General features: G+C 48.8%; 2 protein-coding genes across 7 annotated transcripts in view; one reads left to right on the top strand and one right to left on the bottom strand.

Moving 5' to 3' along the window:
* Nucleotides 1-168: 168 nt before the first annotated feature.
* On the top strand, nucleotides 169-6,576 carry CAPS (calcyphosine). Its single transcript, XM_061601267.1, has 5 exons — nucleotides 169-193; nucleotides 1,734-1,846; nucleotides 3,325-3,502; nucleotides 4,490-4,699; nucleotides 6,219-6,576. Exons 2-5 carry the CDS (start codon nucleotides 1,764-1,766, stop codon nucleotides 6,318-6,320), a joined length of 573 nt encoding a protein of 190 aa, XP_061457251.1. The 5' UTR covers nucleotides 169-193; nucleotides 1,734-1,763; the 3' UTR covers nucleotides 6,321-6,576.
* A 1,132-nt stretch (nucleotides 6,577-7,708) lies between these two features.
* RANBP3 (RAN binding protein 3) overlaps nucleotides 7,709-27,946 on the bottom strand; it is a 42,200-nt gene continuing 21,962 nt past the window's right edge. For all 6 annotated transcript variants that reach the window (XM_061600851.1, XM_061600854.1, XM_061600856.1 and 3 more), the window contains 11 exons: nucleotides 27,460-27,552; nucleotides 24,255-24,361; nucleotides 23,189-23,299; nucleotides 22,014-22,117; nucleotides 21,759-21,837; nucleotides 19,828-19,930; nucleotides 18,752-18,876; nucleotides 14,985-15,105; nucleotides 13,136-13,278; nucleotides 11,473-11,653; nucleotides 7,709-10,356 (listed from right to left, as the gene is read on the bottom strand). In XM_061600851.1, the coding sequence (XP_061456835.1) occupies nucleotides 10,313-10,356; nucleotides 11,473-11,653; nucleotides 13,136-13,278; nucleotides 14,985-15,105; nucleotides 18,752-18,876; nucleotides 19,828-19,930; nucleotides 21,759-21,837; nucleotides 22,014-22,117; nucleotides 23,189-23,299; nucleotides 24,255-24,361; nucleotides 27,460-27,552 (1,211 nt within the window). In that variant the 3' untranslated portion in view covers nucleotides 7,709-10,312. The remainder of the gene's footprint in view (nucleotides 10,357-11,472; nucleotides 11,654-13,135; nucleotides 13,279-14,984; nucleotides 15,106-18,751; nucleotides 18,877-19,827; nucleotides 19,931-21,758; nucleotides 21,838-22,013; nucleotides 22,118-23,188; nucleotides 23,300-24,254; nucleotides 24,362-27,459; nucleotides 27,553-27,946) is intronic.

Here is a 27,946-nt window from a genome sequence, read left to right as displayed (position 1 = left end):
AGGGGTGTCCTTTGCCACGCTGCTGATCTGCCACCTACAGCTTCCTTCCGGCTCCCAGGCCAACCCTGGCAGGAGACTCCTGGCAACCAGGCAATTGCTATGGAGACAGGCAGCCAGGACTCGAGTCAACACAACAGCCCAGCCTAGATCGCTGCTTGTCTGGAGCAAGCAAGTGAGTCAGCAAGCTTTCCAGGTAGGAGCAAAGTTTTGCCAGGGATTTAAAAGAAAAAAACCGAAATGAGAGTCTGGTTGGAAGATCAGACTCTGGTGGGGAGGGGATTTCTAGCAAAAATGGTTTTTTAATTTTTGCGCGCAGGAAAAGGGAGAGAATTAAGTTTTGGAGCAACTTTAAAAGACTTTTATATCAAACTGGTTTTTACTCAGAGTAGACTTGCTGGATTGCAACCAATCAAAGTAGACCCATTGAAATTAAAGGACGCATCTCATTTCAATTGATTGTATCCAGTGCTGGTTAATATTGGACATTACTAACTTAGGTCCATTAATTTCAGTGGGTCTACTCAGAATAGGACTGACACTGGATGCAACCCTTTGGTTCTCACCTTACCCCTGCAACAGACTAAAAGGGCAAATTGGCAGCCAAGAAAGTACTTTGCATGTGCGCAGAGGACTTCTGGAATGAATCCCAGTCTCCGTGGAATATTGTAATGCTCCAGCAGGCGCCCCTCAGAGCTCAGGATCCTGGTCCAGGGAGGCCTAAGATAGCAAGGAGAGGTGTCTAGGCTGGGGGTATCTCATGGCTGTGCACAGGGGATCAGTCCAAGGGGTAATCCAGAGTCACAGTCAGGCAGCAGCTCAAGGTCGATGTCACAGGAGATCCTGGCAACGATCCAGAAGAGCAAAGAGAGGAAGTTTGGGAGAAAGGAGGAGTCGGGGACTGGTCTGTTTTTCAGCAACTGGAGATCTCAAGAGGGAGACTTTATATACTCAGGCCTCCTTCTCCTCGGGTGCAATCTTAAGGACAGCCGATGGTGGTCAAGGGGTTTCAGGGATTGTTTGCTTAAGGGGAGAGGCCCCTGATTTGCTAGCCATACAGCTCTGAATTCCTAGACGCAGTCTTATGGGCCTGGCCAACAAGAGATGCCTTTGCAAGACATCTCAGACGCGACTGACGGAGGAGTCACACATGGAGCTGGAGGTCGGAAGAACCTGGAGGGCCCAAATCAGTGTAGTGCCTTGCGTCCCACAACATTCTGCTCAAGCGCAGGCTGATTGCAAATTACTGGACGTAAGTTAGCCGTGCCCCTTCATTTCCGTGGGCCTGCTAAGAGTATGACAACATTGGATGGAAACCAATAATGATAAATAGTAGTAGTATCAAACTGGGAATACATCTGAGACGAGCAATAAGGAAGAGCCACTTCATAGAATCATAGAATAGTAGAGTTGGAAGGGGCCTATAAGGCCATCTAGTTCAACCCCCTGCTCAATGCAGGAATCCAAATCAGAGCATTCCTGACAGATGGCTGTCCAGCTGCCTCTTGAAGGCCTCCAGGGTCGGAGAGCCCACTACCTCTCTAGGTCATTGGTTCCATTGTGGTATGGCTCTAACAGTTAGGAAGTTTTTCCTGATGTTCAGTCGGAATCGGGCTTCCTGCAACTTGAGCCCATTATTCTGTGTCCTGCATTCTGGGACGATCGAGAAGAGATCCCAGCCCTCCTCTGGGTAGCAACCTTTCCTGTGTGGCAACGTTGTACCTTTCCCTTTGCAGACTCTCTCGCCCAAAGTCAAGGACTGCGGCATGGAGGCAAAGACCGGCGCCATCATCAAACTCCGAGCAAAGTGCCTGGAAAGAGGCGCTTCAGGCATTAAGGAAGTGGCCAGGTAAATGCAGAAGTGGTGTAAGAAACATTCCAGGGGCCACATGCCAGGGGTGGGCAGGGCCAGAGGCAAAAGGGGGCAAAGCAATTAATGTGGATGTTACCTTTCTACAGTAGGCTACTCTATAGACTACACACGTGCGCTCTCTCTCACGGACACATTCCAGCCAGGCAGAATCACTCAAGGAGGGTGGAAAGTGCGGCCCAAGGGGGTGCGTGTCCTGGGAACAATCCCAGGGGCCAGAAAGAGAAACATGGAGGGCCACATTCAGTCTCCGGACTGAGGCTCCACTCCCCCACCAATGGAGTAGAGTCTGCAACATGGATGAATTGGGTACATTTGACAAATCTGTCATAAATTATTCCACAGATTGTGTCTACGTGGTTCCTCCCCTGCCCCCCCCCATTTTTTCCTCTTTTATTATTTTGTGCAATCTAATCTGCTTCTTTCAAATCTCAGGAAGAGGCCGGGGAAACGTAGGTCACGGTGCTGTGCTCCGGGGGAGTGGGGTGCCCTCAGGAACGAGGGTCCCAATCCCTGGTGGAATGATAATGATGATGGATTTCATCTGTTAGTCACCTCATGCCCAGTGGTCTCCAGGTGACTTACAACAACTTTAAAAACATGTAATATATAGCAGATTTAAAAATATGCAATATTAAACAAATGTAAGACAACCAGCATGAAAACTTAAAACCCAAACAAGAAATCCAAGACAGCCAAAGGCCTGAGTGAAAGGGAAGGTCTTGGCCTGGTGCCTCAAGATGGAAAGGGAAGGCGCCAGGCATACCTCCCTGGGGAGAGCATTCAGCAGCTGCCGAGCCACCACTGACAAGGCCCTTTCTTGTGCTGCCACCCTCCAAGCCTCCAGTGGAGGCCTCAGATAACGCACGCAGAGCCCGGGTCGGCTCATTCGGAAAGAGGCGGTCCTTGAGATAAGTCTCTTAGCAACACACTCGTCAAGGAGGGCTGGGTTGCTGGCGCAGCGTAATCCGGACAAATCAAGCGGGGAGAGCCAGTCTAGGTCCAACGGTCTAAGGGCAACAGCATCGGGAGTTCAGGCAAAGCACAGCCCATCAAGGCTGAGGAACCAGGAGACAGAGACCAGGAGGCTCCAGAGGGAGACCTGATGCGCTCAGGCCTCTTAGGCTACCCCTTAACTGCAGCTGCTGGAAGTAAAGGCATTTCAGAGATTGCTTCCTCATGAGAAACAGTCATGAGCCGCTGTTGCTTTTTAGCTCAGATCCTGGACTTTTGGCGAAGGTATTCGCGAGGATGACACCACTTCCTCTTCTGACAGCTCCAATGACTGACCATAAGGACTAGAAACTTTATTTTCATTTGAGTGAAAGCTGATCTCTCAGGAAGCTGAATTCTGCAAACAAAGTTATATTCTGGGATCTTGCGTGAAATGCCGCAAAACATATATTGCTTTCCACCCCACCCGTTTTGGACTGACGTTCATTCCCCTGTTCTTGCAGGTTTTTCCAGATCATGGACGACGACGAAAGCAAATCTTTGGACCTGGAAGAATTTCTGAAAGGGCTTCAGGACGCCGGGGTCTCTCTGGAACGGGGCGAAGCAGAGGAGATTTTTAACCTCTGCGATAAGAATCAGAGCGGCACCCTGGACTTCACAGAGTTCCTGGAGGCCTTGCGGGTGAGTGGAAGAGACTTTCCCAGGTGTGCCAGGACTGGCCGGCTAAGCCAGTAGCAGGTCTCAGAAACAGGCGCCCCCGTTGTTCTCCCACCTCATAAGAATGTAGCTGCTAGTCATTGGTTCCATCACTGTACAGCTCTAACATTTAGGAAGTCTTTCGTGATGTTCAATCAAAATCTGGCTTCCTATAACTTGAAAGTGGTATAATAGTTCTGGCTGATCAGTGATGTCATAGCAGACGGTTCTTTTGTATCTCTTTTTATCACACAGGTAGGCAACGCAGGGGCCATGCAGGAAACTCCTTGGCTGCTTTCTGCATGGTCCACCCACCCCCATTCTCCAGCCCCCAGATGGTCTGCCATCACCGAGGCGGTGGTGATGTGAAACCATAGCAGCCCCCAACTTTCACCTCGTTAATGAGTGCCTGGCCCAGACATGCTTGCAGTCATGTGGCCCTCGGGGCCAAAAAGCGCTGCTTGCTTTACGAGAAGTTCCTCTGGTGCCATTTAATGCAGCCTTGGCCAGCCTGGCACCCTCCAGAGGTTTTGGACTGCAACTCTTCCTTGCCCCAGGTAGCACGGATATGCAGACTGGGGCAGTCCAAAACATCCAAAGGGCATCCGGTGATTACAACTCATAATCCTTATCCCAACAGCGGCTGGCCCAGATACCTCTGGGAAGCCCCAGAGCAGGAGAGTAAAGCAGCAGGAATCCTCTCCCTTTCTTCACCTCCTAGCAACTGGTATCCTGAGAGTAGACTGCCTCTGAGCAGTTGTGGCTAATTGCCGCTGATAAATATTTTTTAAAGTGTTTTTAGTGCTTTTGTTTGCCACCCTGGGCTCCTGCTGGAAGGAAGGGACGGGTATAAATAAAATAAGAAATGAATGAATGAATGAATGAAAATACACCCTCTCATTGAATCTAATGAAAAGAGGGAGATTCAAAAGCAGAAAATCTCTCTATCTCTCTCTGTGCTTTTGTCTTCAGCCCCCCATGTCAAAAGCCAGAAAGGAGGTTATCAGGCAGGCGTTCCAGAAACTGGACCGGACGGGTGATGGGCTGGTGACGGTGGAGGACCTCCGTGGGGTTTACAGCAGCCGGTCCCACCCCAAGTTCAAGAGCGGAGAGTGGACAGAGGATCAAGTTTTCCGTTCCTTCTTGGACAGCTTTGACTCCCCCAACGACAAGGACGGGAAGGCGAGTAGGGGAAAGGTCTTTCTCCACCCCACCCACAATGGCCGGGAGGGCGTCAGAAGGGGGCAGGCAGGGCAGGAGTCTGGGGCCCCACTCAGCAGAATGAGCAGGAGGGTCCGCTTCAAATGCAACATCTCACATTTTGAAAATCCATAAAACAATACGTTACCCATCTGAAGAGGGTGGTATTCAAACTCCTGCTTTGCAACCTCGTTGAGAGTTTCTGCCTGGCTGGAAATGTGTGTCCTTAAGCTGTGATTAGCGTGTGTTGCTTGCCTGGGTGGAGAGAGGGTGCATTTGAGTTCACCGTCAAGAATCGCATCCGTTGCTCCACCCGCTTCTGGCCCCACCCACCACTGGTATGTGGCCCCAGGAAGGTTGCCCAGGAGGGAATGTGGCCCTTGGGCTGAAAAAGTTTCCCCATCCCCTGAATTAAGGGGATTATAGAATTCAACTCACTTTAAAAAAAATCATAATCTAAAATGCCTGGGCAGATGAAAAGATTTTTGCATGGCACCCAAAACGATGCTTTTGTTGGGGCCGGACATACCTCGCTCAAGAGAGCATTCCAGAATCAGGGCATCACTACAGAGGCGGCCTTTTTTGTGCCAACGCAATGCACGTCTCCCAAAGATCCAACACAGAAAACAGCCTCCTGCGACTTCTCCTGGCACAAACCCTACAGAGGCAGAATATGGTTTTTTATTTTTGCAAATAACGTAAACTGATTGAAACATGAGAGCTCGGTTGTCATGCTGGATGCAGAACCTGATTAGGTGCCTTATGCCAAGTCAGACTATCAGTCCATCTAGCTTAATACTGCCAACACTGACTGGCAGTAATGGCTCCCTGGGCTTCCCAGCCACAGCTCTCTGGGGTCTTAAGCCATGAGGCTTTTGGTTGGTTCACAGCCCTGGAAATAAGCCCAAGATCTTACCAATGGGAGGGTGGGCAGGCATGATCTTTCCCCAACCAGATGGTGTAACAGGGATGGGGGAACTTCTGTGGCCCCCCAGATGTTGCTGGATTACATCTCCAATCACCCCTGACCACCATTGGCCATTGCTGGCTGTTGGGGTCCTGGCAACCTCTTGTGTGCCACTGTCGTTCCCAGCCCTGCTCTGAAGAGAGGCATTTCTCCATCCCTCGCATGCAGTAAGGCAGGTGTGGGGAACCTTTTGGGGCCCTCCAGCTGTTGCTGAACTACAGCTCCCATCAGCCCCTGCAAGCATGGCCCAGTAGCCAGGGGTGATGGGAGTTGTAGTTGTTTCCCCACACCTGCAGTAAGGAACGCAGATACCTACGAGCAGAGATGAGGAACATCGGTGGCCCTCTGGATGTGGCCAGTCTCCAGCGCCCATCATAATCTCTGATCACTGGCCACACTGTCTGTTGGGAGTCCAGCAACAGCTGAAGGGCCACAGAAAATCTTATTTTGCCATTAAACTGTATATAAAATTTAGCAATAGGTAGCTGAGATTAGGTGAATGAATGGTGCAACTGACATTGTGTTTTGCTGCAGGTGACGGCTGAGGAATTCTTGAACTACTACAGTGGAGTGAGCGCCTCAATTGACAGCGACGAATATTTTGTGGGCATGGTAAAGGGGGCTTGGAAGCTGTAGCAGGGCTTGGAAGCAGATGCACCACCTCCCCAGTGGCGTGACAGAAGTGGAGGACAGCCACTCTGGGACTTTTTCTAGAGTAAGGGCAATGATGGCATCTGCAGGTATGCCAGGTTCTCTTGGCCATGGCAAGTGAAAGAGGCAATAGTGAGGTTTTCCAGGTTTGGCTGAAGCAGATTTAGCATTAGAGAGGAATCAGAGAATGAGGAAACTAATAACCCAGTAGAGGCTGGATACAGCTTTCCTTTTCTTTGATGGGGATCCTACTTCACAGTAGCAGCTTAAAATGGTGACACTACTACTGCTTTGAAAGGTTTTTTGCATTTCTAATTAAAAGTGAAAGGGTGCATTTTATCTGGCTGAAGAACTTTGGTTAAATTGGTTTTACAAGTTGAACGTTTATAGGCAGTAGCAAGCACTGCTGAGTTTGCAATAGCAGCTTTCTCTCTGGAAACTATGCATTGGCATGCTTTTGTGTAATGCACACAAAGGATCATTACACCTGCCTGCATTTTTGGACTCGGGGGGGGGCGGCAGCAAAAAGCCTGCTGCACTTTAAATTGCCCACCGGCTGGCAGTTTGCAGAAGCATAGGAATTTGCCTTAGACCCACAGGGCTGTCTGCACTGACTGGCAGCAGCTCTTCAGGCTTTCAGACAGAGGCCTCTCACAGCCCTAACTGGGGAGGCCTTTGAGGGTTGAATCTGGCACCTTCTGCATGCAAAGCAGGTGTTCTGCCACTGAGCCACTGCCCGTCTCTTTTTACATGCTCTTTTACAAATTTATTTAGGTACTGTAGCCCACCTTTCTTGCAAGGAACTCAAGAAAGAGGGTGCACATACTTCTCCAGCTCCCCATTATCCTAACAACCACCCTGTGAGGGAGGATAGGTTGATACGTCTATAGAGACTGGCCAAAGTTCACCCCCATCCCCAGTTCGCTTCATGGGCTGGTCTCCCGGGACTTCGTCTGACACTCTAGCCTCCACGTATTAAAACTCACTGGAGCACAGTCAGCAGGGAGGGCTGTTTTCCTCTGAGCAAGCCTAACTTCCCCTCTTGCATTACGTTGCCAATTGCATGAGAGAATGTACAAAGAGATGTCTCACCTGCTACAGTCCGCCTTAGACTGCATGACTATACCACCTCTGTTGCTGTGTAGCACTCAATCCCTTGGCTGCAGTCCTTTCATTGGCCACAAAGGGGCTGCTCCTGGGTTAATGAAACACTCATCACAGTAGGGGTCAAAAAGTGATTTAAGCTCAGGACCATCCATATTCCTTGTGGCAGTGAGTTCCATAAGTTACATAAAAGAACCCAACACAATGGCATTCCCTCCCACCACCACCCCCTTTTTTGCTGAGGGTAAAAACCAGCAAGCCAGCAGGACTTATTGTTACAAGTTTTGTTTTTTTAATGTAATTCCCAAATACATCAGATATGACAATTGTACAGAAATCTTCCAAAACACACGGGCATCCTCTGGGTTGGTTGTTTTGTTTTAATTAACTTGTCACTAGTTGGCTAACGGCTTGAAGCAGAAAAAAAGAAGTAAGTTAACACAGTCTTGTCTCTGGCCAAAGCTCTTCTGTTCTCAGGAAAAGCTCCCCCCCCCGGGGGGGGGGGAAGTGTGGGGTTTTTTTCCTGACCAGTTGAAGAAGTATGATGATAACAGAGACTGTGATTGTTTTATAAAGAAGGGGGGGGGAGGGAAAAATACACCATCCATCATCTCCTCTTGCCACAGGTGAGCTGCCCAACTCCAAACCTCCACACCCATAAATAGCTGCCAAGGTTTTAATACATATGTACCTCTGAAAGAATGAACTCTGCAGTGGTGATGGTGAGAACTGTTTTAAACACATTCGCCTGAACATTAACATTTCGAGGGAGGCCGCCGTCACGCCCTTCCTCCTCCGCTCCCTGCGGCTGCCACACACACACCTCTCGCATGCGCACGCAAAGGGAACCAAGGAAGTGGGCAGAAAAGATCAAAACCCACATCTTGACACCCTGCACCCTCAGCGCATAACCTGCCACATCCAAGCAATCTCACCTGAGCTCCATCCAGTCCTGATTTTCAGAAAAAATGTTTTTTTGTCTTGCTAACCCAAGCTGAATGCTTCTCTCTTCCTCACTCCTCTCACACACAGAGAAACCTCAGCCTGAGAGTTATGATCCCATCAAACGTCACTGTTGCCTGGGGTGGGGTTTAGCATTAAAGTTGGAGGGGCTTCAGGAGTTAGGGCCTGGAAAGGTGTAAGCACCAGGGTGGGCAGGGAACAGGAGAGGGGATTCCTTGACCTGCTGTGCTCCTTTAAAAATAGGAAGACAGGGGGATGCCCAGAGAAGGTTGGGTACAAAACCCCAATTCAGTGCCCTACCTCCTTGGGGTTTCACACTATGTCCCCTCCTCAGTTAAAAGGCAGCAGCTGATAAGTCTGGCACAGATGCTTGGGCAAAACTGGGCAGTACCCTTTCCCTATTTGAAGCGGGGTTAACAACAGTGGTCAAGATCTAAGAAACAGCTATTGGGACTTCCCCATTCATAACTATGGAGACCTGAAGCCTATCCTCACCACCACCACCACCCCAAAAGCATACCGCCTTGTGCAGAGGGGGTGGAAGGTCTGCACTCCTCGTCCACCTCTGTTCTGCCTATCAAAATCCAGAAAAAGCTAAGCAGCTATTATCTGCATGCAAAAAGCCTTTTATAAAGAATTATAAAGAATTTTATAAAGAATTATAAAGGGATTAAGGGGGGGGGAAACCCCGCCCCCATCACCACTGATTTTAAGCTGGGCACTCTGGCATGTTTTGATTTTAAAAAATAATACACAGCAACCATTGGGAGAGAGTTTCACTTGTTTGCAGAGCTAAAATAAAACTGTTAGGCACCAAAACTGATCCAAGGGGAAAACGTGCTCAAGGCAAATCGCTGTGTGTTCGTGTTCAGCAGCTGATCCCGGATCAGAAAAGCAAACCACCCTCTTCAGACACCAAGACAGCCTGCTTCCTATGATCAGCTGCTCAGCACTGTGGCAAGGCGAGAAGGAAATAAAAAGGTTATGAGGGAGGAAAAAACATGCGCACACACCCCCTGACACATTAACACCATTGCACGCATGTAGCGGCTTTGCTTCTCTCCAAGAGTAACAGAACTGAGGAAGGGGGCCTGTTTGCTCAACACACGAGAGAATCTAATCCAAAATGAAACATCTTTTAAGAAGAGGTTATCACCACCAGAGAACTTCTTCAGAGGAAAGAAGAGTTAGCAACAACAACAAAAAAGCCCCCCCCCCCCGAGTTTAAACTTCTTTTTCAGACTCGGCAAACAGCTCTCTTCACGAGCCACAGTGTTGGGGCGGGACAGGGAAGGAGAGAGGAGAAAACCACCCAAAGTGATGCCCTTCAGATGAGAGACAACAGCATCCGTGAAGTTCCACTGGGGCAAAAGTTTTTTAAAAGAAAACGTCTTCCAGCTGAAATCCGGCAGGGGCGACAGGCGAAGGTGGCGAGGACCGCGAAAGACGAATTCAAACGGTGGCTGCGCAGGGAGGGTTGATGCCAGCGGGACGAGACAGAGCGAGTCAAGAGGCCCCGGGGGCAAGCTGTGGCAAGTCTCAATGCGCCTTCCCCCCCCACAACTAATTGCAAGTGTGTAAGGGGGGAGGGAGGGGGGCAAGGAGGACAATGGTCTATTTCTCCCTTGCTCATCAATATGATGAGCATTTTTTTAAATGTCCCAAAACCACATTCAGCCAGTTTTGTCCAAAGTCTGCTGTGTTTTGTTTTGTTTTAATATGGAATCAACTGATCCGACCCCCCCAAAAATCCAACGCACAAAAACCAAAACAAAAAAAACAGAAGAGGGACGCAGAGTTCTTCAATCTCCAGCGCTTCCGTCACTGCCTGGAGCAAGAGTAGGCCTGGGGTGGACCTGCCGGAGAGTGTGGGTGGCAGCAGCTCTTGCAAGCAGGGCAGATCGTGGCTGCTATGAGCTGCCAGCTGTTGGCCCGTCCCCTTCAGTGGTAGGACCTGCAAGGGGAGGGGGGAAAGGAGGAGGAGGAGGAGAAAGAGGCCTCTGTTCAGAGCAGGAGTGTAAGATCTCAAGTTGCCGCTCACTCACCTATGGTGAGACCAAAATGCTTCCAGGTCACTAGGCAACAATAGTTATTAGCCACCCCTTTCCCTTCTATTTTACTGAATATTTTATATCTTATTTATCAAATAAATCCAAAATGACTTACAATCTTTTTTAAAAAAAAATCAGTAATATATAACACACCCAATCTCCCCTCCACCCCACCCCCCAAAGACCACAAATGGCTAACCTAGGGCAAGTAAAAACAGGTTAGCACAGCCTTGGGCTTTCCATACGTTGCTGAACTGCTGATGGAAGTTGTAGTTTGGCAACATCTGGAGGGCTGTAGGTTCCCACTCCTCCCCCTTCCCAATTTATGTACTAACTGGGTTTACCCTACACTCAAACCCATCGAGACCTGGGCCTGTAAAGCAGTTCTGTAGCACAGCCTCATCTCATCCTTCAAACTCTCCATCCTCGGCAAAGCCAAGTCCCCCCCTCCTGCTGTGACTAGGCCCCAAAGATGTGAAATTGAAATGAAAACAAACAAAGAAATTATTCGAGGGATCCCTCGGGTCAAACTCTATGACAGTAAGCCCCTGAGGGCCTCTTGCACGTTGATGGCGCCATATTAAAAAGCCAATCAATCAATCAATCAAAACTTCATTGTATATAGCCAAAGGCCTTAACAATGTATACAAAACATTGCTTAAAAGACCCGTCTTACTCAAAGCTCTTATTAAAATAAAACATCCGTTAAAAGGCTAAACATTCGGGCCTTAAAGATAGAATTTTATAATACTGCATAATTCTTAATATGAAGAGCTCTCAACTTCTTAGCTGCCAATGCAAACTGGCCTACCGAATACGTGATATATAAATATTTGTCAGCTAAAAGTTCCACTACCATTTCTTGGGGCGTTTATATTAAAAAGCCAAAAGCCAAGCACAGCCTGGTCATGCCAATCCTGGGGGAAAAGAGAACACGCCCAAGGATGGGAGTGGAATTGAAGGAGGCCTCCCTCCCTGTCAGCCGGCGGGAGACAGCGCCATCGCAGGAAGCCGCTCACCGTCCCCGGGCGATCCCGAAGGGGCAAGGACATCGTCGTCGCTGTCTTCCTCGTTAGACTGGGTCACCTCTGGCTCTGGCACTGTGCTGTTGGCTTCCGACTCCTGTTCCACCCGGCTCCGCAAGGCCAGGATCCGATGGTGTAGAGCGGCGTAGAGCTGGCCCGTGTCTTTAGAGCTGGCCTACGGTTCAGAGAGCAGCAGAAAAGAATCTCTTGGCATTAAAAAGGGGGGGGGAAGGAGATCTACCCAAGTCAGCCAATCCAGCTAAGGTGCAGTCAGGCTGATTGTTGGTGCTGAAGACAACCCCGCCTCCCCTCCAAAAAAAGGGGGGGACACAAAACTTAGGCAGCTTTCAGACAGGATTCGCCGTTCATGGAGCAAGAGAGGGCAGGAGAAAGAGCAACCAAAGGGCAACAACCCCCCCTACAAGGAAAGGTTACAACGTTTGGTTTAGCTTAGGGGGGGAAAGGGGGGGGCGGGGGAATGATAGAGATGTATAAATTTATGCATGGTGTGGAAAAGGTTTGATTTGGGTTCCTGCCTTGAGCAGGGGGTTGGACTGGATGGCCTCATAGGCCCCTGCCAACTCTACCATTCTATGATTATTTATTATTTGATTTATATCCCGCCCTTCCTCCCAGCAGGAGCCCAGGGCGGCAAACAGAAATGCTAAAAACACTTTAAAATGTCATAAAAAATACCTTAAAATACATTAAAACAAAACAACATTAAAAACATTTTTAAAAAAGCTTTAAAAACATCTTTTTTAAAAAGGGGGGTTAAAACATATTAAAGAAAACACATTAAAAGCAATTCCAACACAGATGCAGACTGGGATAGGTCTCTACTTAAAAGGCTTGTTGGAAGAGGAAAGTCTTCAAAAGGCACCAAACAGATAGCAGAGATGGCGCCTGCCTAATATTTCAGGGGAGGGAATGCCACAGGGTTGGTGCCGCCACACTAAAGGTCCATTTCCGATATTGTGCAGAACGAATGAATGATTCTAAGAGGCAGATCTGTGGTTCAGAGGCAGAACATCTGCTTTGCATGCTGAAAGACTGACTGCTGGCATCTCCAGGTAGGGCTGGGAGGGACCCGTTTAAAATCCTAGAGAGTCACTGCCCATCAGCACACGATGGTCTGACTCGGAAGAAGGCGACTTCCTGCATTCCAAGTGAAACCAGGCCTGAGGGTTGGAGCCCCACTTTATTTTTAAGGGAAGGGCCACAAATGGGGGGTCGAGGGTGCAGGAGGCCCCAGGCTCAATCGCTGGCATCTGCAAACAGGAAAGACCTCCCCAGCCTGAAATCCTGGAGAGTTGTTACCAGTCAGTGCAGACAATACTGTGCTGGAGGCACCAGAGGTCTGACTCAATATAAGGCAGATCCCTACGGAAGTGGTGAAATGTCTCCCTGTGTGTGGGGTTTGTTTGTTTTTTAAATACGATCATGTCGTACTGATGGCTTTGTGGCTGGAAAAGCAGGAGGCCAACTGATCTGATCGAATGAAACGCCAAGTAGTTTGTTCCCAAAGAGAACGGGCTATGCGCTTCCCCAGATAACCCGACTGCCGAACCCTGTGCATGTAGTCTGTGGACCTCACTCGCAGGACGGCTCCCCCTGCCCCTCTCCCAGGGATGGAGGTGCCCCCCCTCCCTCTTACCGATATGAGGAACACTTTTACGCCTTGGTCCTCTGTGTCCATGGCCGTGATCCGGATGCTCTTTTCACTAGCTTTATCAATCTGCATCTGAGCCCACAGTTTGGTGTTCAGGATTAACCGCAGGCTGCCTTGCGTCCTCATCACTAACGCAGAAGAGAGAGGAAACAATCGGGTTACTTGATCTCGAATGGCAGTGTCCAAATACAGCCGCCAGGCATCTGACAGTGCACAGAACGTTCCCACAACTCCACGGCAACTATGGGGCACCCCCTATCTCCTGATGCAGCACCAAGGCTCTCAAAGAACGCCAGCGGTAGTACACGGCTGTTCTCCTGGGCTTTGCCTCTGACAGCAGAAGCAAGGCAGTGTCATCAGTGTCTGGCTACTAGCCATGATGGCTGGCTACCACCAGCAGGATCAGAGGCACCTCTGAATAGCAGCTGCTGGGAAACTGCAAGCGGGACAGCTCCTGCTGCGCTCAGGCTTCTCCTAGCTTCTAATGCTCTGGTTTCCCAAGCTCTGCCGTCGAGTGCAGAGAGCGAGCACAAAGCCCGACTGTTCAACCAAAAGGAAGCCCAGAGGAGAATCGCTCGCCTTGCAAAGGCGCCTGATGCTGTGGCCGCATTTCGATTGACTCCACCTGACCTTGTCGTTCATAGTCTGCATCTGTGTTGGAATTGCTTTTAAATATATTTTTTTAACAATATGTTTTTAACCCGTTCTAAAAGATGTTTTTAAAGTTTTTTAAAAAATGTTTTTAATGTATGTTAATGTATTTTAAGGTCTGTTTTATGATGTTTTAAAGTGTTTTTAGTGCTTTTGTTTGCCACCCTGGGCTCCTGCCGGGAGGAAGGGCGGGATATACATCAAATAATAAATGGATAAATAAATAGTTCCAAGTGGAAGGGGCACAGCCCTGTGGCAGAGCCCCTGCTTTGCATGAGGAAGGTCCCAGGTTCGATCTCCGACGGCATCTGGAGAGCTGCTGCCAGTCAGTGTAGACACTATGAAGCTGGGTGGACATATAGTCTGACATGGGATACAGCAGCTTCCCTTTCTCTAAGCTTACTCCCAGCCTGGCCTTCTCAATTTATTTATTTTATTTATTATTTGATTTATATCCTGCCCTTCCTCCCACTAAAAACACTTTTAAAACATAAAAACAGACTTTAAAATACATTAAAACAAAGCATCTTTAAAAACATTATTTGAAAAAGCTTTCAAGACATCTTTAAAAAAGGGTTTAAAACATATTGTTTAATAAAAGGTTGAAAAAACACATTAAAAACCAATTTCAACAGAGACACAGACTGGGATAGGTCTCAACTTAAAGGGCTTGTTGAAAGAGGAAGGTCTTCAATAGCCGCCAAAAACATAGCAGAGATGGTGCCTGTCTAATATTTAAGGGAGGGAATTCCACAGGGTGGGTGCCGCCACACTAAAGGTCCGTTTCCTATGTTGTGGAGAACAGCCCTCCTGATAAGATGGTATCTGCAGGAGGCCCTCACCTGCAGAGTGCAGTGATCGGCTGGGTATACAAGGGCTAAGATGGTCTTGCAGGTATCCTGGTCCCAAGCTGTGTAGGGCTTGGTACACCAAAACCAGCACCTTGAACTTAGCCCGGTAGTGAATGGGCAGCCATTTGAATGGCTGGGGGCCCTGTGACTCTTTGGCAACTTGGGATGGCTTATTTTGGCAAGGCTGCCACAGCCCGTTGGGTGGGATAATCCATCGCTCTTGGGGGCTGCTCATCTGCCACAAGTGGGTCTCCTTGGCAAACTGTTTTCCAGGTGGCTCCTGCCCCAGGCCTTCAGGGCTGCTGCTGCTGCCCCGACCTGCCCGCTCTTACCCAGGCGTGACTGGAGCGTCCCATCGTCTGCGGATGCCATGTCGTTGAGCCTCAGGAGCCCTCGCCCTCGTTCCACCCAAGACTGGGAGTTCTTGTCAAAGACAAACAGCTTGCATTGAATCTGCAACAGAGAAAGTTGCCGTAGGACTTTGATGAGGGTGGTGAGCAAAAAAGTTCACAAACCACACACACACACACACACACACACACACACACACACACACACACAAAACGAAAAAAGATGGCAGTCGATGTTCCCCCAAAGCCCTGAACCCAGAGCAACGGATCTGGCCTGGGTGTTGGCTGGAGCTTTCAAATACATCTTTTTTCAAAAGGGAAGCTTCTCCGGGGGCTCAGCTAATGCCCCCAGCAAACTCGCTCTGCATTCGGTTCGGGAAAGACAACACACAATTACTCTTTTGCAGCTGAGGGATGCGTTCCCTTCTGAGGAAACTTTCCAGAGGCCGCATGCCCGTGGTGGGCAGGGCCAGAGACAAAAGTGGGCAAAGCAATGAGTGTAATTTTTACTTTTGCACAGTAGGCGAATTCCTACACACACTCCCCCACATCCAGGGTAGCAAGAAGCATTATCAGAGTTCAAAGACATGTCCCAGTAAGGCTAAATCACTCACGGAGTGTGCAAAGCAGGACTGGGAAGTTTCGAGGGCCAGACAGAGAGGCCTGGAGGGCCAAATTCAGCCTCAGGAGCTGAGGTGCACCCTTGACGTATGGGGTTGTATTCAACTAAGTCCTACTCTGAGCAAACACATTGAAATGAATGAACCATGCCCATTAATTTCAATGTGTCTACTCTGAGTAGCACTGGATATAGCTGCTTCAACTTGCGATAGCAGCTGCTGACTTTGATGGCTCAAAAATATTATACAAGCTTGAGGACGACACAAAGCGGTTTATCTGCGATTGCTGAATAGACACCCCGCCTCCATGTTCAGAGGGAATGTTCAGAAGGGGGAAGGCTGCTACATGAACTGAAGAAGGGGTTGGGCCAGGGCTGTGCTAGAATTCCACACAATTTGGATTTGATACCCAATTTCCCATTAATTCGCTTATTCTCAATCACTGAGGATTGGATTTTAATGTAGCAAATTTCCATGGCTATTTTTGAAAATGGACTTTTTAAAAAAAGCCTCTAAAACATCAATTGTAAAAATGATAATTTATCGATATTTCCTTTACAAGTATCGGTATTTCCTTCAAAATATCAATTTCCTTTTAAAAATATTGCTATTAATGTTTTTTCCAAGTGAAAACACAGGATTGGTAAAAGCAGCGGCTGATGGATAAAGAACAAACTCGACCAAACACGCCAGCCTGTGAGGTCCATGGAATGCTTCTGAACTGACACTGGCCAACGGATTCCATCCCTGGGCTGGGCGCAGCAAATGTTCAAAAGCGAAGCATTGTTGTTCCTGGACTGAACTCTTTCTCAAGCTGCCATTGCTGAGCTTGGGGAAAGAGCTCCAAGCAATCCCATACAGCAGCCTTTTCCGACCTTTCTGCATCCCAGTGTTGCTGCACTACAACTCCCATTAGTCCCAGCCAGCATGGTCATTGGTAGGAATTATGGGGACTGTAGTCCAGCAACATCTAAGGACCCAAAGGTTGGGAAAGGCTGCTGTACAGTGTGCACGAGTGTGTATGAGTGTGCGCAAGTGTTTTTCCTTGTTCAAGGGAAGCATTCCAGCATTCCCTTGTGCGAAATCTTCCAGGGGCTATGTGGGGTAAACAGAGCAAAGGATCTTTGTCCAGTAGCCCACATTCCAGCTACACACAAGTCAGAGGTTTCTATATGCTTAAATGTATGTATCTGTTCTCCATGCAGGCAAGCCAGTGGCAAGAGCAGAGTTTAAGGACACCTCCAACCAGGCAAAGGAGGGTGCGCAGTAACGCTCGTGAGGGAGTGTAGCCCAGGGAGAGTCCAAAACGCCATGCAGGAGGCCAGGACAAATGAACCTTTGTGTCTGTTGTGAGTGGGGGAAGGCCATGTCAAGAATAGCTAACTTTGGTCAAGCTGAAGTGAGGCAACCAGAGAGAATTCTGGGAGCCTGTGGCTTCCTTAAGATTCCCTACTGGGGAAGATCCGAAGCTCAGTGTCAGACAGGCAATTTACGACCTTGCAAGGAAATGCATCTTAGGTGTTGCCCCTTATCAGCTTCCTGGGATTAAAAGTCAGGAAGAGGGGATGTTGTAGATCGGGACACCTGGATGATGCTGTCTAGCTCCCTCAATCTTCAAAGACTTCAAAGGAAGGGATCCCCAGCAGGGGCAGGATATGGCTATTTACTTTCCCTCCTCCTTGTTGAGGAAAAGAAACCCATAAATATGAAGAAGGTTCTTTCAAAGGGAGTTCCCCGTGTTCCATCGTGTAACAGGGACAGCCGTTTGGGAACCCGGAGAAATAGAGTTACTTGGATGTAAGTATAGGATCTTAGTTAGGATAAGTCTTTCGTTTCGTGTCTGTATTGAACATCTCTCCTTTTGTTATTCCAATGACCGTGTGTAGCCCGCCTGAGGGTGATTAGCTTTAAGGAATCAAACCACTATTTCTCCTTTTGTGTATACCAACGTATCTACTCTTAAATAAACAATCTTTGTATAAAAGGCGTGTATTGGCTTGGAACTAAGGATTCTAAATCTAGTGCTGGAAGGCTGATTGATTAGTGAGGGTAGATCCCTCTAAAATCACATACTTCTCTGAGGCCCCTTCACTCAGGGGAAGAATTCAGAAAGAAGGGTGGTGGCAGTGAATACCAGGGGTAATTACTTCCGTGGAAAGGGAGGAGTGTGCTTGAGATGTGGGAACCCAGTGGGGTGGGGACTGTTCTCAGAAGCAAAGGACCCCCTTGGGGTACTGAGGGTAAGGAACCCCAGGGGGATGGATCTTTGACAGGCCACAGCTCAGCGGAAGAGTCCATGCTTTGCATGCTGGCTTCTGGGTTCAGTTCCTGACGGCACCTCTGGATAGGCCTGAGAATGTTCCCTGCCTGAAACTGTGGACAGCCATCGCTGCCAGTCAGTGTGGGCAATACTGAGCTACATGGACAAGCTGTCTGATTCATAGAATCATAGAATAGTAGAGTTGGAAGGGGCCTATAAGGCCATGAAGTCCAACCCTCTGCTCCATGCAGGAATCCAAATCAGAGCATTCCCAACAGATGGCTGTCCAGCTGCCTCATGAAGGCCTCCAGTGTTAGAGAGCCCACCACCTCTCTAGATAATTGGTTCTATTGTCTTACTGCTCTAACCGTTATGAAGTTTTTCCTGATGTTCAGATGAAATCTGGAATCCTTAATTTGAGCCCTTTATTCCATGTCCTGCACTCTGGGACGATTGAGATCCCGGCCCTCCTCTGTGTGACAAGCTTTCATGTACTTGAAGAGTGCTATCATTCCCCTCAGTCTTCTCTTCTCCAGGCTCAATATAAGGCAGCTTCCTATGTTTAACTGATTAAACGTTTGAATGTCTGAAAAGCTCATTTACACACACCCCTCCCTCCAAAAAGGGAGAAGGGAGGAGGAAGGATCCATTTGACTTCACAGAGACAAGACACCACAATGTCCCGGCAAGACTGTTACTCTTCAGCTGCTTCTGACACCAGATAAGGACGGGAAACCCTCTTCTGCCCTGAGCTGGACTGTGCAGCATCTTTTAGCGCGTCATTCTTAAGCCTTAGTCTGACTGTTCTCCCAAACACAGTCAGTCACCAGAGAGGAGGCCTTTTGTCCCCGCTGGCTTCTCACGCTTACCTGCAGGACATTGCTTTCAGCTTCCTCCCCCGTGATCACCTCCACCTTCTCCAGAAGACACTTCCTGGCTGTCGCCTTTGTGTAGGCTGCCGCAGACTCGGCGAGTGACTCTGAAATGTTATTGGCTGGACAGAAACGGTACAGGCTTATTTATTTTTGATAGGGCAGGGTGGTGGTGAAGAGGGCGGGCCTTGGCAGAACACACCCACGGAACTTGCTGGACACAACAGACTTATTCCGAGGATGCCTTCATCGGATAACAGCCCGCAGGCTTTGGGGATTCTTTTTGCATTCCGTGGGCACTACTGAGGCACGCTTCTGTCCACAGGGGAAAAATACCAAAGGCATATCTTATTTTTATTATTTATTTATTAAATTTATATCCCGCCCTTCCTCCCAGAAGGAGCCCAGGGCAAAAACAAACACACTAGAAGCACTTTAAAACATATTTAAACAAAATACTTTAACACAAATGCAGGGGTGCATCTAAGTGTCTTGAAATTAATTGAAATTAATAGACTTAAGTTAGTCCTGTTTGTTCATTTCCCTGGGTCTGCTCTGAGTAGGACTAATGTTGGGATACAACCCACGGTCACTCACTAAGGGCTGGATTCAACACTAGCCTTAGGTTAGACCCAGTGAAATCAACTGAAGTGACGAACTTAGATCTGTTAATTTCAATGTGTCTACTCTGAGTATGACTAATCCTACATTCCTAACATAAAGCTTCCCAAGACACCAACTAAGTTCTACTAAGTGGAGACCCATTACAATTAATGGACCTAAGTTTGTCATATCCATTCACTTCAATGGGTGTACTCTGGGTGAAATTAACACTGGATACGACTACTTTTCAAAAAGGTTTTTCCCCCCTCCCTGATCATTCCAGCTTTATTAAACAGTTTTGCTTAAATTTCCCAACCGTTGGGGCCCCAGCTGATGCTGGAATACAGCTCCCATCATTCCTGACCTTTGGCCCTGCTGGCTGCAGGGGTTGATGGGAGTTGTAGGTCAACAACCCCTGGAGACCCAAAGGCTAGCCCTAGAAGGTTTAAATAGGGAGCCTGGCACTGTACCTTTCTCTGGGGTAGCTTCTTGTGACGAGGATTCAGACCCCGAATCGCCACCAGCATTTTCTTTGTTGCTGTCTGTACTGGCCTCGCCTGATTTGGGTGGACTCTGCCGGGAAGGAAAGAAGCGGGCGTAATGAAACTGCTGCCAACAAGCCCCCCCCCCCGTGTGTCCTCAAGGTGAGTTCTCCTAATAGGAGCCTGGAGCCCAGCAACATCGGGATCACCAGAGGCTGCCAAGCGCTGAGCTCCCACAAACGAGAAGGAAAAGACCTCAGAGGCTGAAGCCGACTAAATCCTGCTCAGAGCCGACCGGCTCAAATTAATGGACCTAGGCCAGTGATGGCCTTTAATTTCAGTGGGTCTATGTATCACTGAACACTAAAGTCAGGATCATTCAGACCATGGTATTCCCAATCTCTATGTATGGATGTGAAAGTTGGACAGTGAAAAAGGCGGATAAGAGAAAAATAAACTCATTTGAAATGTGGTGTTGGAGGAGAGCTTTGCGCATACCATGGACTGCGAAAGAGACAAATAATTGGGTGTTAGAACAAATTAAACCAGAACTATCACTACAAGCTAAAATGATGAAACTGCCGTTATCATACTTTGGACACATCATGAGAAGACATGATTCACTAGAAAAGACCATAATGCTGGGAAAAACAGAAGGGAGTAGAAAAAGAGGAAGGCCAAAGAAGAGATGGATTGATTCCATAAAGGAAGCCACAGACCTGAACTTGCAAGACCTGAACAGGGTGGTTCACGACAGATGCTATTGGAGGTCACTGATTCATAGGGTCACCATAAGACGTAATCAACTTGAAGGCACATAACAACAACACTCTGAAGTAGAACTTTGTTGGATAAACCCCCTATGACTGCATTTGGGGGGCAGGAGTAATAAAAAGTACTCATTGCCAACAATGTAGAAGGGACAATTCCCAGCCCCAAATCTTTCCTCGGAGTTTCCTCTCGCACCTTCTCTTTACTTCTACTATGCTTCAAGCCACAGACCTGACCTTACAAGATCTGAGCAGGGTGGTTCACGACAGATGCTATTGGAGGTTGCCAATTCATAGGGTTGCCATAAGTCGTAATCGACTCGAAGGCACATAACAACGATGCTTCATTTTAAATGGAGGAAAGAAACCCAAATCAAAAATGAGAAAATTACTCACAAGAGGAGGCCAGCAGTCATAATAAAAACCAGGAAAGAACGTGACATTTATGAACAGGTGGCAGGGAAATGAAATCAGCAACAAAATACACTGAAAAGTGTCTCTGGTGACCTTTTCTTTGGGGGGGGGAAAAAGCTTGCAGAATTTGTGAGGCGTGGAAGTGAATAGCTCAGAAGGAAGGCCCAGAGGCAGGGTTCTCCTCTTCCCCCAGCAACTGGGACTCAGAGGGAGAGTTCCTCTGAAGATGGGGCCTCCATGTCACAACTGGAGGCTTGGTGATATCTGAGCCCTGTGAGATGCTGGTGGGGGATGTGGGGGAGGGATCCTGCCCCACATCCTCAGCAATGTGGGGTGGGGGAGGGGGACATCTGTGGTTCTGCAGGTGCTCTTGGACTCCAACGCCTCCCACCAGCACCCAGCATGGCCAATGGTCACGGATGCTACCAAGAGGAGCTCTACTCCAGCAACGTCTGGAGGCAGCCCACAGATGCCCCCCATCCCTGCTCGAAGCTGCAGCATGCGGAACTGCGTGCAAAAGACGAAGCTCTACTTAGAGGAGGCATTCCCTCCTGAGAGGGGGATGTGAGTGCCTCTTATAGATCAGGGATATTTGTAGGCCTCTAGATGCGCCGGGACTCCAGCTCTTAGGAGCCCCAGCAGCCAAGATGGGCCACTGGTCAGAGAGAGATGGGAGTCCAGCGATATCTGGAGGGGCCCCAACTCAAGAGGAATAAAAACGAGGTCAAGGCTTACCAATACTCGCTCGCTCATGTTCTGTCCAAACACAAACTTGTTGCTGGAGGCCTCGGCGCTGTGCGTAGAGTTTTCTATGCTGGAGAGAGGCGGGGGGAACAACACTCTTTTTTCAGCATATCAAAAAACCCCGACACACAACTCTGGATTCATTGCCACTTCTCGTACTTCCCCCGAGGAAAGAGGGACGCCTCTTTTGAGGCAAAGGAAGTGGGGTCGGGGCAGGGGGAGGAAAATGGCCAGCACTCTCCCCACCTGGTGCTGATGTACTGTAGAAAGTAGTTTGTGGCCGAAGGCGCCTCGGAGTTTGGCAGCCGGGCGTTTTGCATGTCAGTGGAGTCGTCGCCTTCGTCTCCTAGCTGGGAGAAGATCGGAAGGGCTGAGAAGCAGGGAGGAGGCACCGGAAGGGGGTGGCGGCAGGGCAGGGGACCGACAGGTGAGGCTGCCTCAGCATCTGCTGCACCTAGCTCAGTTCTGTCTGCTCTGGCTGGCAGCGGCTCTCCAACAGGCAGAGGGGCATGTGCCTTTCCTGGCTTTCGTGACCTCAGAGCTTTTATGCCAGAGGCTCAGCCTAGGGCACGGTTGGGGGATCTCTGTGGCCCTCCAGATGCTGGATCACAATTCTCAGCATCTCTGACCTTTGGGCAATGCTGGTTGCCAGAGGTTGGGGCCCAGGAACAGCTGGATTTATTTATTTATTTATTGGATTTCTTGGTCGCCCATCTGGCTGGCTATCCAGCCACTCTAGGCGACGTACAACATAGGCATACAAATAGGCTCCCCCATCCCCGTTCCAAGAAGAGGCATTCCTCCCTCTCACTGGCTGCCAGCAGCTCTCCAGAGATTCAGACATTCCCAGCCCTCCCTGGAGACGCTGCCAGGGACTTTCGCCCCTCCCTCAGAGCCAACTTAAGAATCGCAGCCTTTTTCTTTCTAAAGAAAGCCTCTCCTTCTCGTGGATATGAAAACACGCTTGGAAGCCACTGGGCAAAGCCTGCCAAGCTCTCAGCAGCCAAGGAGTTGAAGGCCAGGCAGCTCCAGTATTTTTTGCTGTTGGGGAAGGACTGGGGAAGGACCCAGGCTCAGTCCAGGGAGGGCTGGGAATCTCCCGTCGGAAACCCTGGAGAGCCACTGCCAGCGGGTGTGGATGATCCTGAGCGAGACGGTTCCTCAGTTCCGATTCAGGCAGACGGGGAATATATTTCAGCCGATGGGACACCTGGCCCAGCCAGCCCAGTGTCGCCTATGAGGTGGCAAGCAGCTCTCCAGGGTCCTAGCCAGAGAGAGATCCCCTGCCAGCCTCCCCTCCCCTGGAGATGCTGGGGACTGGACTGGAGGGTCTCCACAGGCAGAGCTTGTGCTTTGAGCCGCTCCTGCCCCTTTTATGCTGAGCACCCGGAGACAGGACTGGAGCTCACTCCAACAGGTACCTTCACACGGTCTCTTAGGTTTTGCCCAAATACAAAGGACTGTTGCGCATTCTGGTCTGTCTTGTCCGCTTCCAACGTGTTGTTGGAGTCATTTTTCTGACACGGTTTCTCCTAAATGAGAAGGGGGGGGGGAAGAGAGAAATGGAAGGGGGGAGTTAACAACATGGGAGGGGGAAGGGAGGACCAACTACTCTTAGCCATTCTCTCTCTTTGCTTCCAAACAATTTTTTTTTTACACTGCACGCAAAGCCAAAAACCAGAAGAGCACGTCGTTGGGCGACAGGGTTGTATCTGCAGCAAAGATGTCAATAATGTAGTTTTTGCTCATACAGACATGGAGCTTCTGGCCAAACATCTCATTTTTTTTTTAAAGTTTCCTCAGCTAATCTTATTTATAATTTATTTCCCTGCCTTTCCTCCAAGACCACCAAGCTCCTCCACATATTCTCCCCACACTCTTTACCCTCAGAAAAAACCCTGCGGGGCAGGCCAGACCATGCATATGGGCAAGTGCCCCAAGATCACCCAATCAGCTTCCCTGTTTGGGGGTGGGGCGGGCTGAATCCACGCCAATCAGCTCCTAGCCCAGCCCCCCTGGCCTGCTGCCCTCCAGATGTTTGGAACAGCATCTCCCATCCAACCCAGCGTCAGACGGCTGGGTCGAATGGGAGCTGCCATCATCAAACCATCCGGAGGAGGTCATCTACCTTAGGCTACCTTAGTCCAACATCCGTGGCCATCCAGCTGTGTTTGGATTACAGGGATCACGGCAGCTGCGAGCCCAGTAGCACCTGGACGGCCCACAGGAATCCCCCGCCCTGCCCCAGCAGCAACACCAGATTGGCCTGATCCCAACTGTGCCATGGCAGGCGGGATGCAGCAAGGACTCTGGGTTGCGTGGTGGAGAGAGAATGCCCTTGGACAGTTCACCTGGATGACTCAAGTGCCCAGTGCACAACAACCAGCCAAGCACACACACACACAGCTTTAAATTGCAGAATAAAAACAAGTGTGGGAAGATGAGGAAGAAGGCACCACTCACTGGCCTAATTCCCAAAAGACTCACCTTCTCCTCCGAAGCGGGGCTTTTCGGTGTGGCGTTACTTGTGGATTCAGATGTGGCCATTGCGGGATCCGGAGGGATACTTACACCGTTAGTTCCGCTGCTTGGAACTGCAACGAAGAATATGCACAGCTCTGTGCAAAGCACTTTAAAACCTCTCTCTTTGCCCCTGCAACAAGTCTTATTTTTATCTTACTTCTTGACATTGTTAAATTAACTTCTAAAAAATTATACTTTTTTACAGCAGAGCAAAAACATTATATGGATGGGTATTACTCTGAAATCTCTCATAAACACAGACCATCATTCTAACAATCTATTTCTTGCCCTTCTATATCACTTTAGTCATAATTATTATGCCTCAACTATACTCAAAGCATTAATTAAGGGAGCTGTACTTTCCTTCCAAGCTGTAGTAATACAATTTTTTGCTGCAGTTAATAAATATAACATCAAGACCCACTTCCAATACTGTCATTTTTCAAATATCCCAATAATATTATTTTGGGTCCTATCGTAGAACCATCGTTTCCATGATAAAATTAGACTGCAGTCCAGAAAATCCCAATAGAGCTGGTATAGCCCAGTGGGGAGGAGAGCCTGGCTGTGAGTCCAGAGGCTGTGAGTTCAAATCCCCGCTTGTGTCTCCTGGGCGTCAAGGACTACCTAAAGATCACCCCACAGTGAGTGGCTCAGGGGTTACACGCCCTGCCACCTGTGCAGCTGTGGGCAAGCTGCAGAGTCCCAAGCAGCCCAGTTGCCCTCCAGCTGGCAGTGGCGGACAAGGAAGGGGCTGGCTTGTGCAGCTGTGGCAAGCTGATCAGGCCCTAGTCAGCTGGGGAGGACTAGCCTCAGAGGAAGGCAATGGGAAACCCCCTCTGAATACCGCTTACCATGAAATCCCTATTCAGAGCGTAGCCATAAGTTGGGATCGACTTGAAGGCATATAACAAGTGCTATCATTACTAAGCTACATTGCAATCACTCCAGAAGCCTCCCCTACTATTCCGATGTAAAACTACTACTACTACTACCACCACCACCACTGGTGCTACTAAGTGTTTTGCAATAGCAGCAGAAACCTCTCCTGGGTGCGCCTCCCACCTTCACGATTCACAAATCCGCTACCACTGCTAGTGATACTTAAAAGTAAACTCTCCGCAATTGCTCCCCTCTGTCTACGCACCGGTTGCCTGACACTAAGGGGCTGGCTTGTGCAGCTGTGGCAAGCTGAGCAGGCCCTGGCCAGCTGGGGAGGACTAGCCTCAGAGGGAGGCAATGGGAAACCTCCTCTGAATACTGCTTACCATGAAAACCTTATTCATAGCATCGCCATAAATCAGGATTGACTGGAAGGCAGTCCATTCCCATTTCCAGAAAATCTGGATGACTGGACAATGCCAGAATGCGTGCATAGGATCTGCTCAGGTGACGTTACAGCTCCAGCAGGTGGATGATTAAGGACAGGCAAAAAGATGGACCTCTTTGCACAGCGCAGTTCAAAGTGTGCTCCCACAAGATGCAGTAATGGCCACTAAGGCAGATGGCTTTAAAAGGGGATTAGGCAAATTCAGAGGGGATCTGGCTATCAATGGCCACCAGTCACAATGCCTGCATTCTCCGTCTACTGCCAGAAGCGGAATACAAGGTTGCTGGGAATTACAAGATGAGACACCTGCTGTCGTGCTCAGGTCCTGCTTTTTTATGGGCTTCCCGGAAGAGGCGTCTACTCGGCCACTGTGAGAACAGGATGCTGGACTAGAAGGGTCCCCCCTCTAGCACGATGCAGTTGCAGGGCTCTTCTTTGCTACTGGAGAGCCCTTAACTGGATATGCCAGGGACTGAACCAATCGGGCAACAGGAGAGGCAGGAAGGGGAAGGCTGCATCAAGTGCAGCCGAGAGACCAGCAACTTATGTCTCTGACTTCCCTGCCCCATTAAGCCATGAGAAGGGCTTAGAGCTAAGAACTGGTAACCACGTTGGCTTACCTGCCCTCTTCCCTCCCCTACTCCCTTTTCCTTCAGGGCTGCGTCTTTTTAGACTGTAAACTTAAGGTCCGGAAGAGGTTGTTTGTAGTGCTCTGTAAACTGCTCTGGGAGCCTTTTCTTTCTTTGGTTCAGCTGATTATTGGTGGGATAAAAATTCTTTAAACGAGCCTGGGACATTCTGTACACGCTCTACCAGTGAGCTACAGAAGCTGTGTGTTAAGTACAACATGTAAGTAGACATTGTCTAATTGTTAGGAATTTATTAGGAGAGTGTTAGGAAAGTGTGATTTATTATTGCATTTTCACTGAAAGTTGTTATAGAGTCATAGAATCATAGAGTTGGAAGGGGCCTTGAAGGCCATCAATCCCTTGCTCACAGCAGGAAATCCACAGCTAGAGCATCTCCTGCAGATAGCTGTCCAGCCTCTGCTTGGAGACATCCAGCGAAGGGGATCCCACCACCTCCCTAGGCAGTCTGTTCCATTGCCGAACTGCCCTTACTGTCAAGAAGTTCCTTCTAATGTCCAATCTGAATCTACGCTCCTGCAACTTAAAACCATTAGACCTAGTCCTACCCTCTGGGGCAGCAGAGAACAAATCTGTACCCTCCTCTATGTGACAGCCTTTCAGGTACTTGACGAGTGCAATCATGTCACCCCTCAGCCTTCTCTTCACCAGACTGAACATGCCAAGTTCCTTCAACCTTTCCTCATAAGACTTCTTCTCCATACCGGCTATCATCCTCGTCGCCCTCTTCTGGACCCGCTCTAACTTGTCTATATCTTTCTTAAAATGAGGCGCCCAGAACTGAACGCAATATTCCAGATGAGGCCTGACTAATGCAGCCAACTTATTGTGGCTTTTTAATAATATTATTGCCTTGTTATTTAATTTTTGCAAATTGTACCGTTTTAATTGATATGTATTTCTGTATTTGTGTTAATTTTTTGTGAGCCGCCTTGAGGGCCTTTTGGCCAAAAGGCAGGATAGAAATAAACTATAACAACAACAACAACAAGAATAACAATATAAAGAAAAAGATTTAAAAGGAAAGGTTGTTTTATATAGTCGGGGGGAGGGCAGCAAGACTAGCTTATTTTTATTTATTTAAAAGCATTAAATATTTCAAAAATTTCTAGCTGCACGTGGCTCATTCAGCTCCCTGCACGTTGACACCTATTGCGTCAAAATGAGTAAATCACAGGAACTGGGGACTCGCCTGTTTGTGAGAAAGCTTTTGGCTGGGGGGCCTGCAATACTGCTGGACGCAAGACACTCCGCTGCTGTTCCTTCGGTTTCTGGCTGGGGACCCCTGGGAAGAAAACAGAAGGGTTTTTTCGATCTTCAGTCATTGTTGATTTATTTATTATTTATTTTATTTATTTATTGTTTGACTTACATCCCGCCTTTCCTCCCAGCAGGAGCCCAGGGCGGCAAACAGAAGTGCTAAAAACACTTTAAAACATCATAAAAAGAGACCTTAAAATACATTAAAGCAAAACATTAAAAACATCTTAAAAAAATTTTTTGGGAAATGAAGAGGACCTCTGCCAGAGAGGAACGCCGTGGTCACTTGGTCCAAAACTCATGAAGGAGGGGGTACATCAGCCTTTGCCAACCTGGTCCCCTCCAAATGTTTTGGACTATAATTCCCATCAGCCGACACAAAATATGTGTGACATTTTTAATGGTCTGCAAACGTCCTG

The sequence above is a fragment of the Rhineura floridana genome, chromosome 18 (assembly GCF_030035675.1).
Source record: "Rhineura floridana isolate rRhiFlo1 chromosome 18, rRhiFlo1.hap2, whole genome shotgun sequence".
Taxonomy (NCBI): domain Eukaryota; kingdom Metazoa; phylum Chordata; class Lepidosauria; order Squamata; family Rhineuridae; genus Rhineura; species Rhineura floridana.
This window is presented reverse-complemented; position numbering and strand designations above follow the sequence as displayed.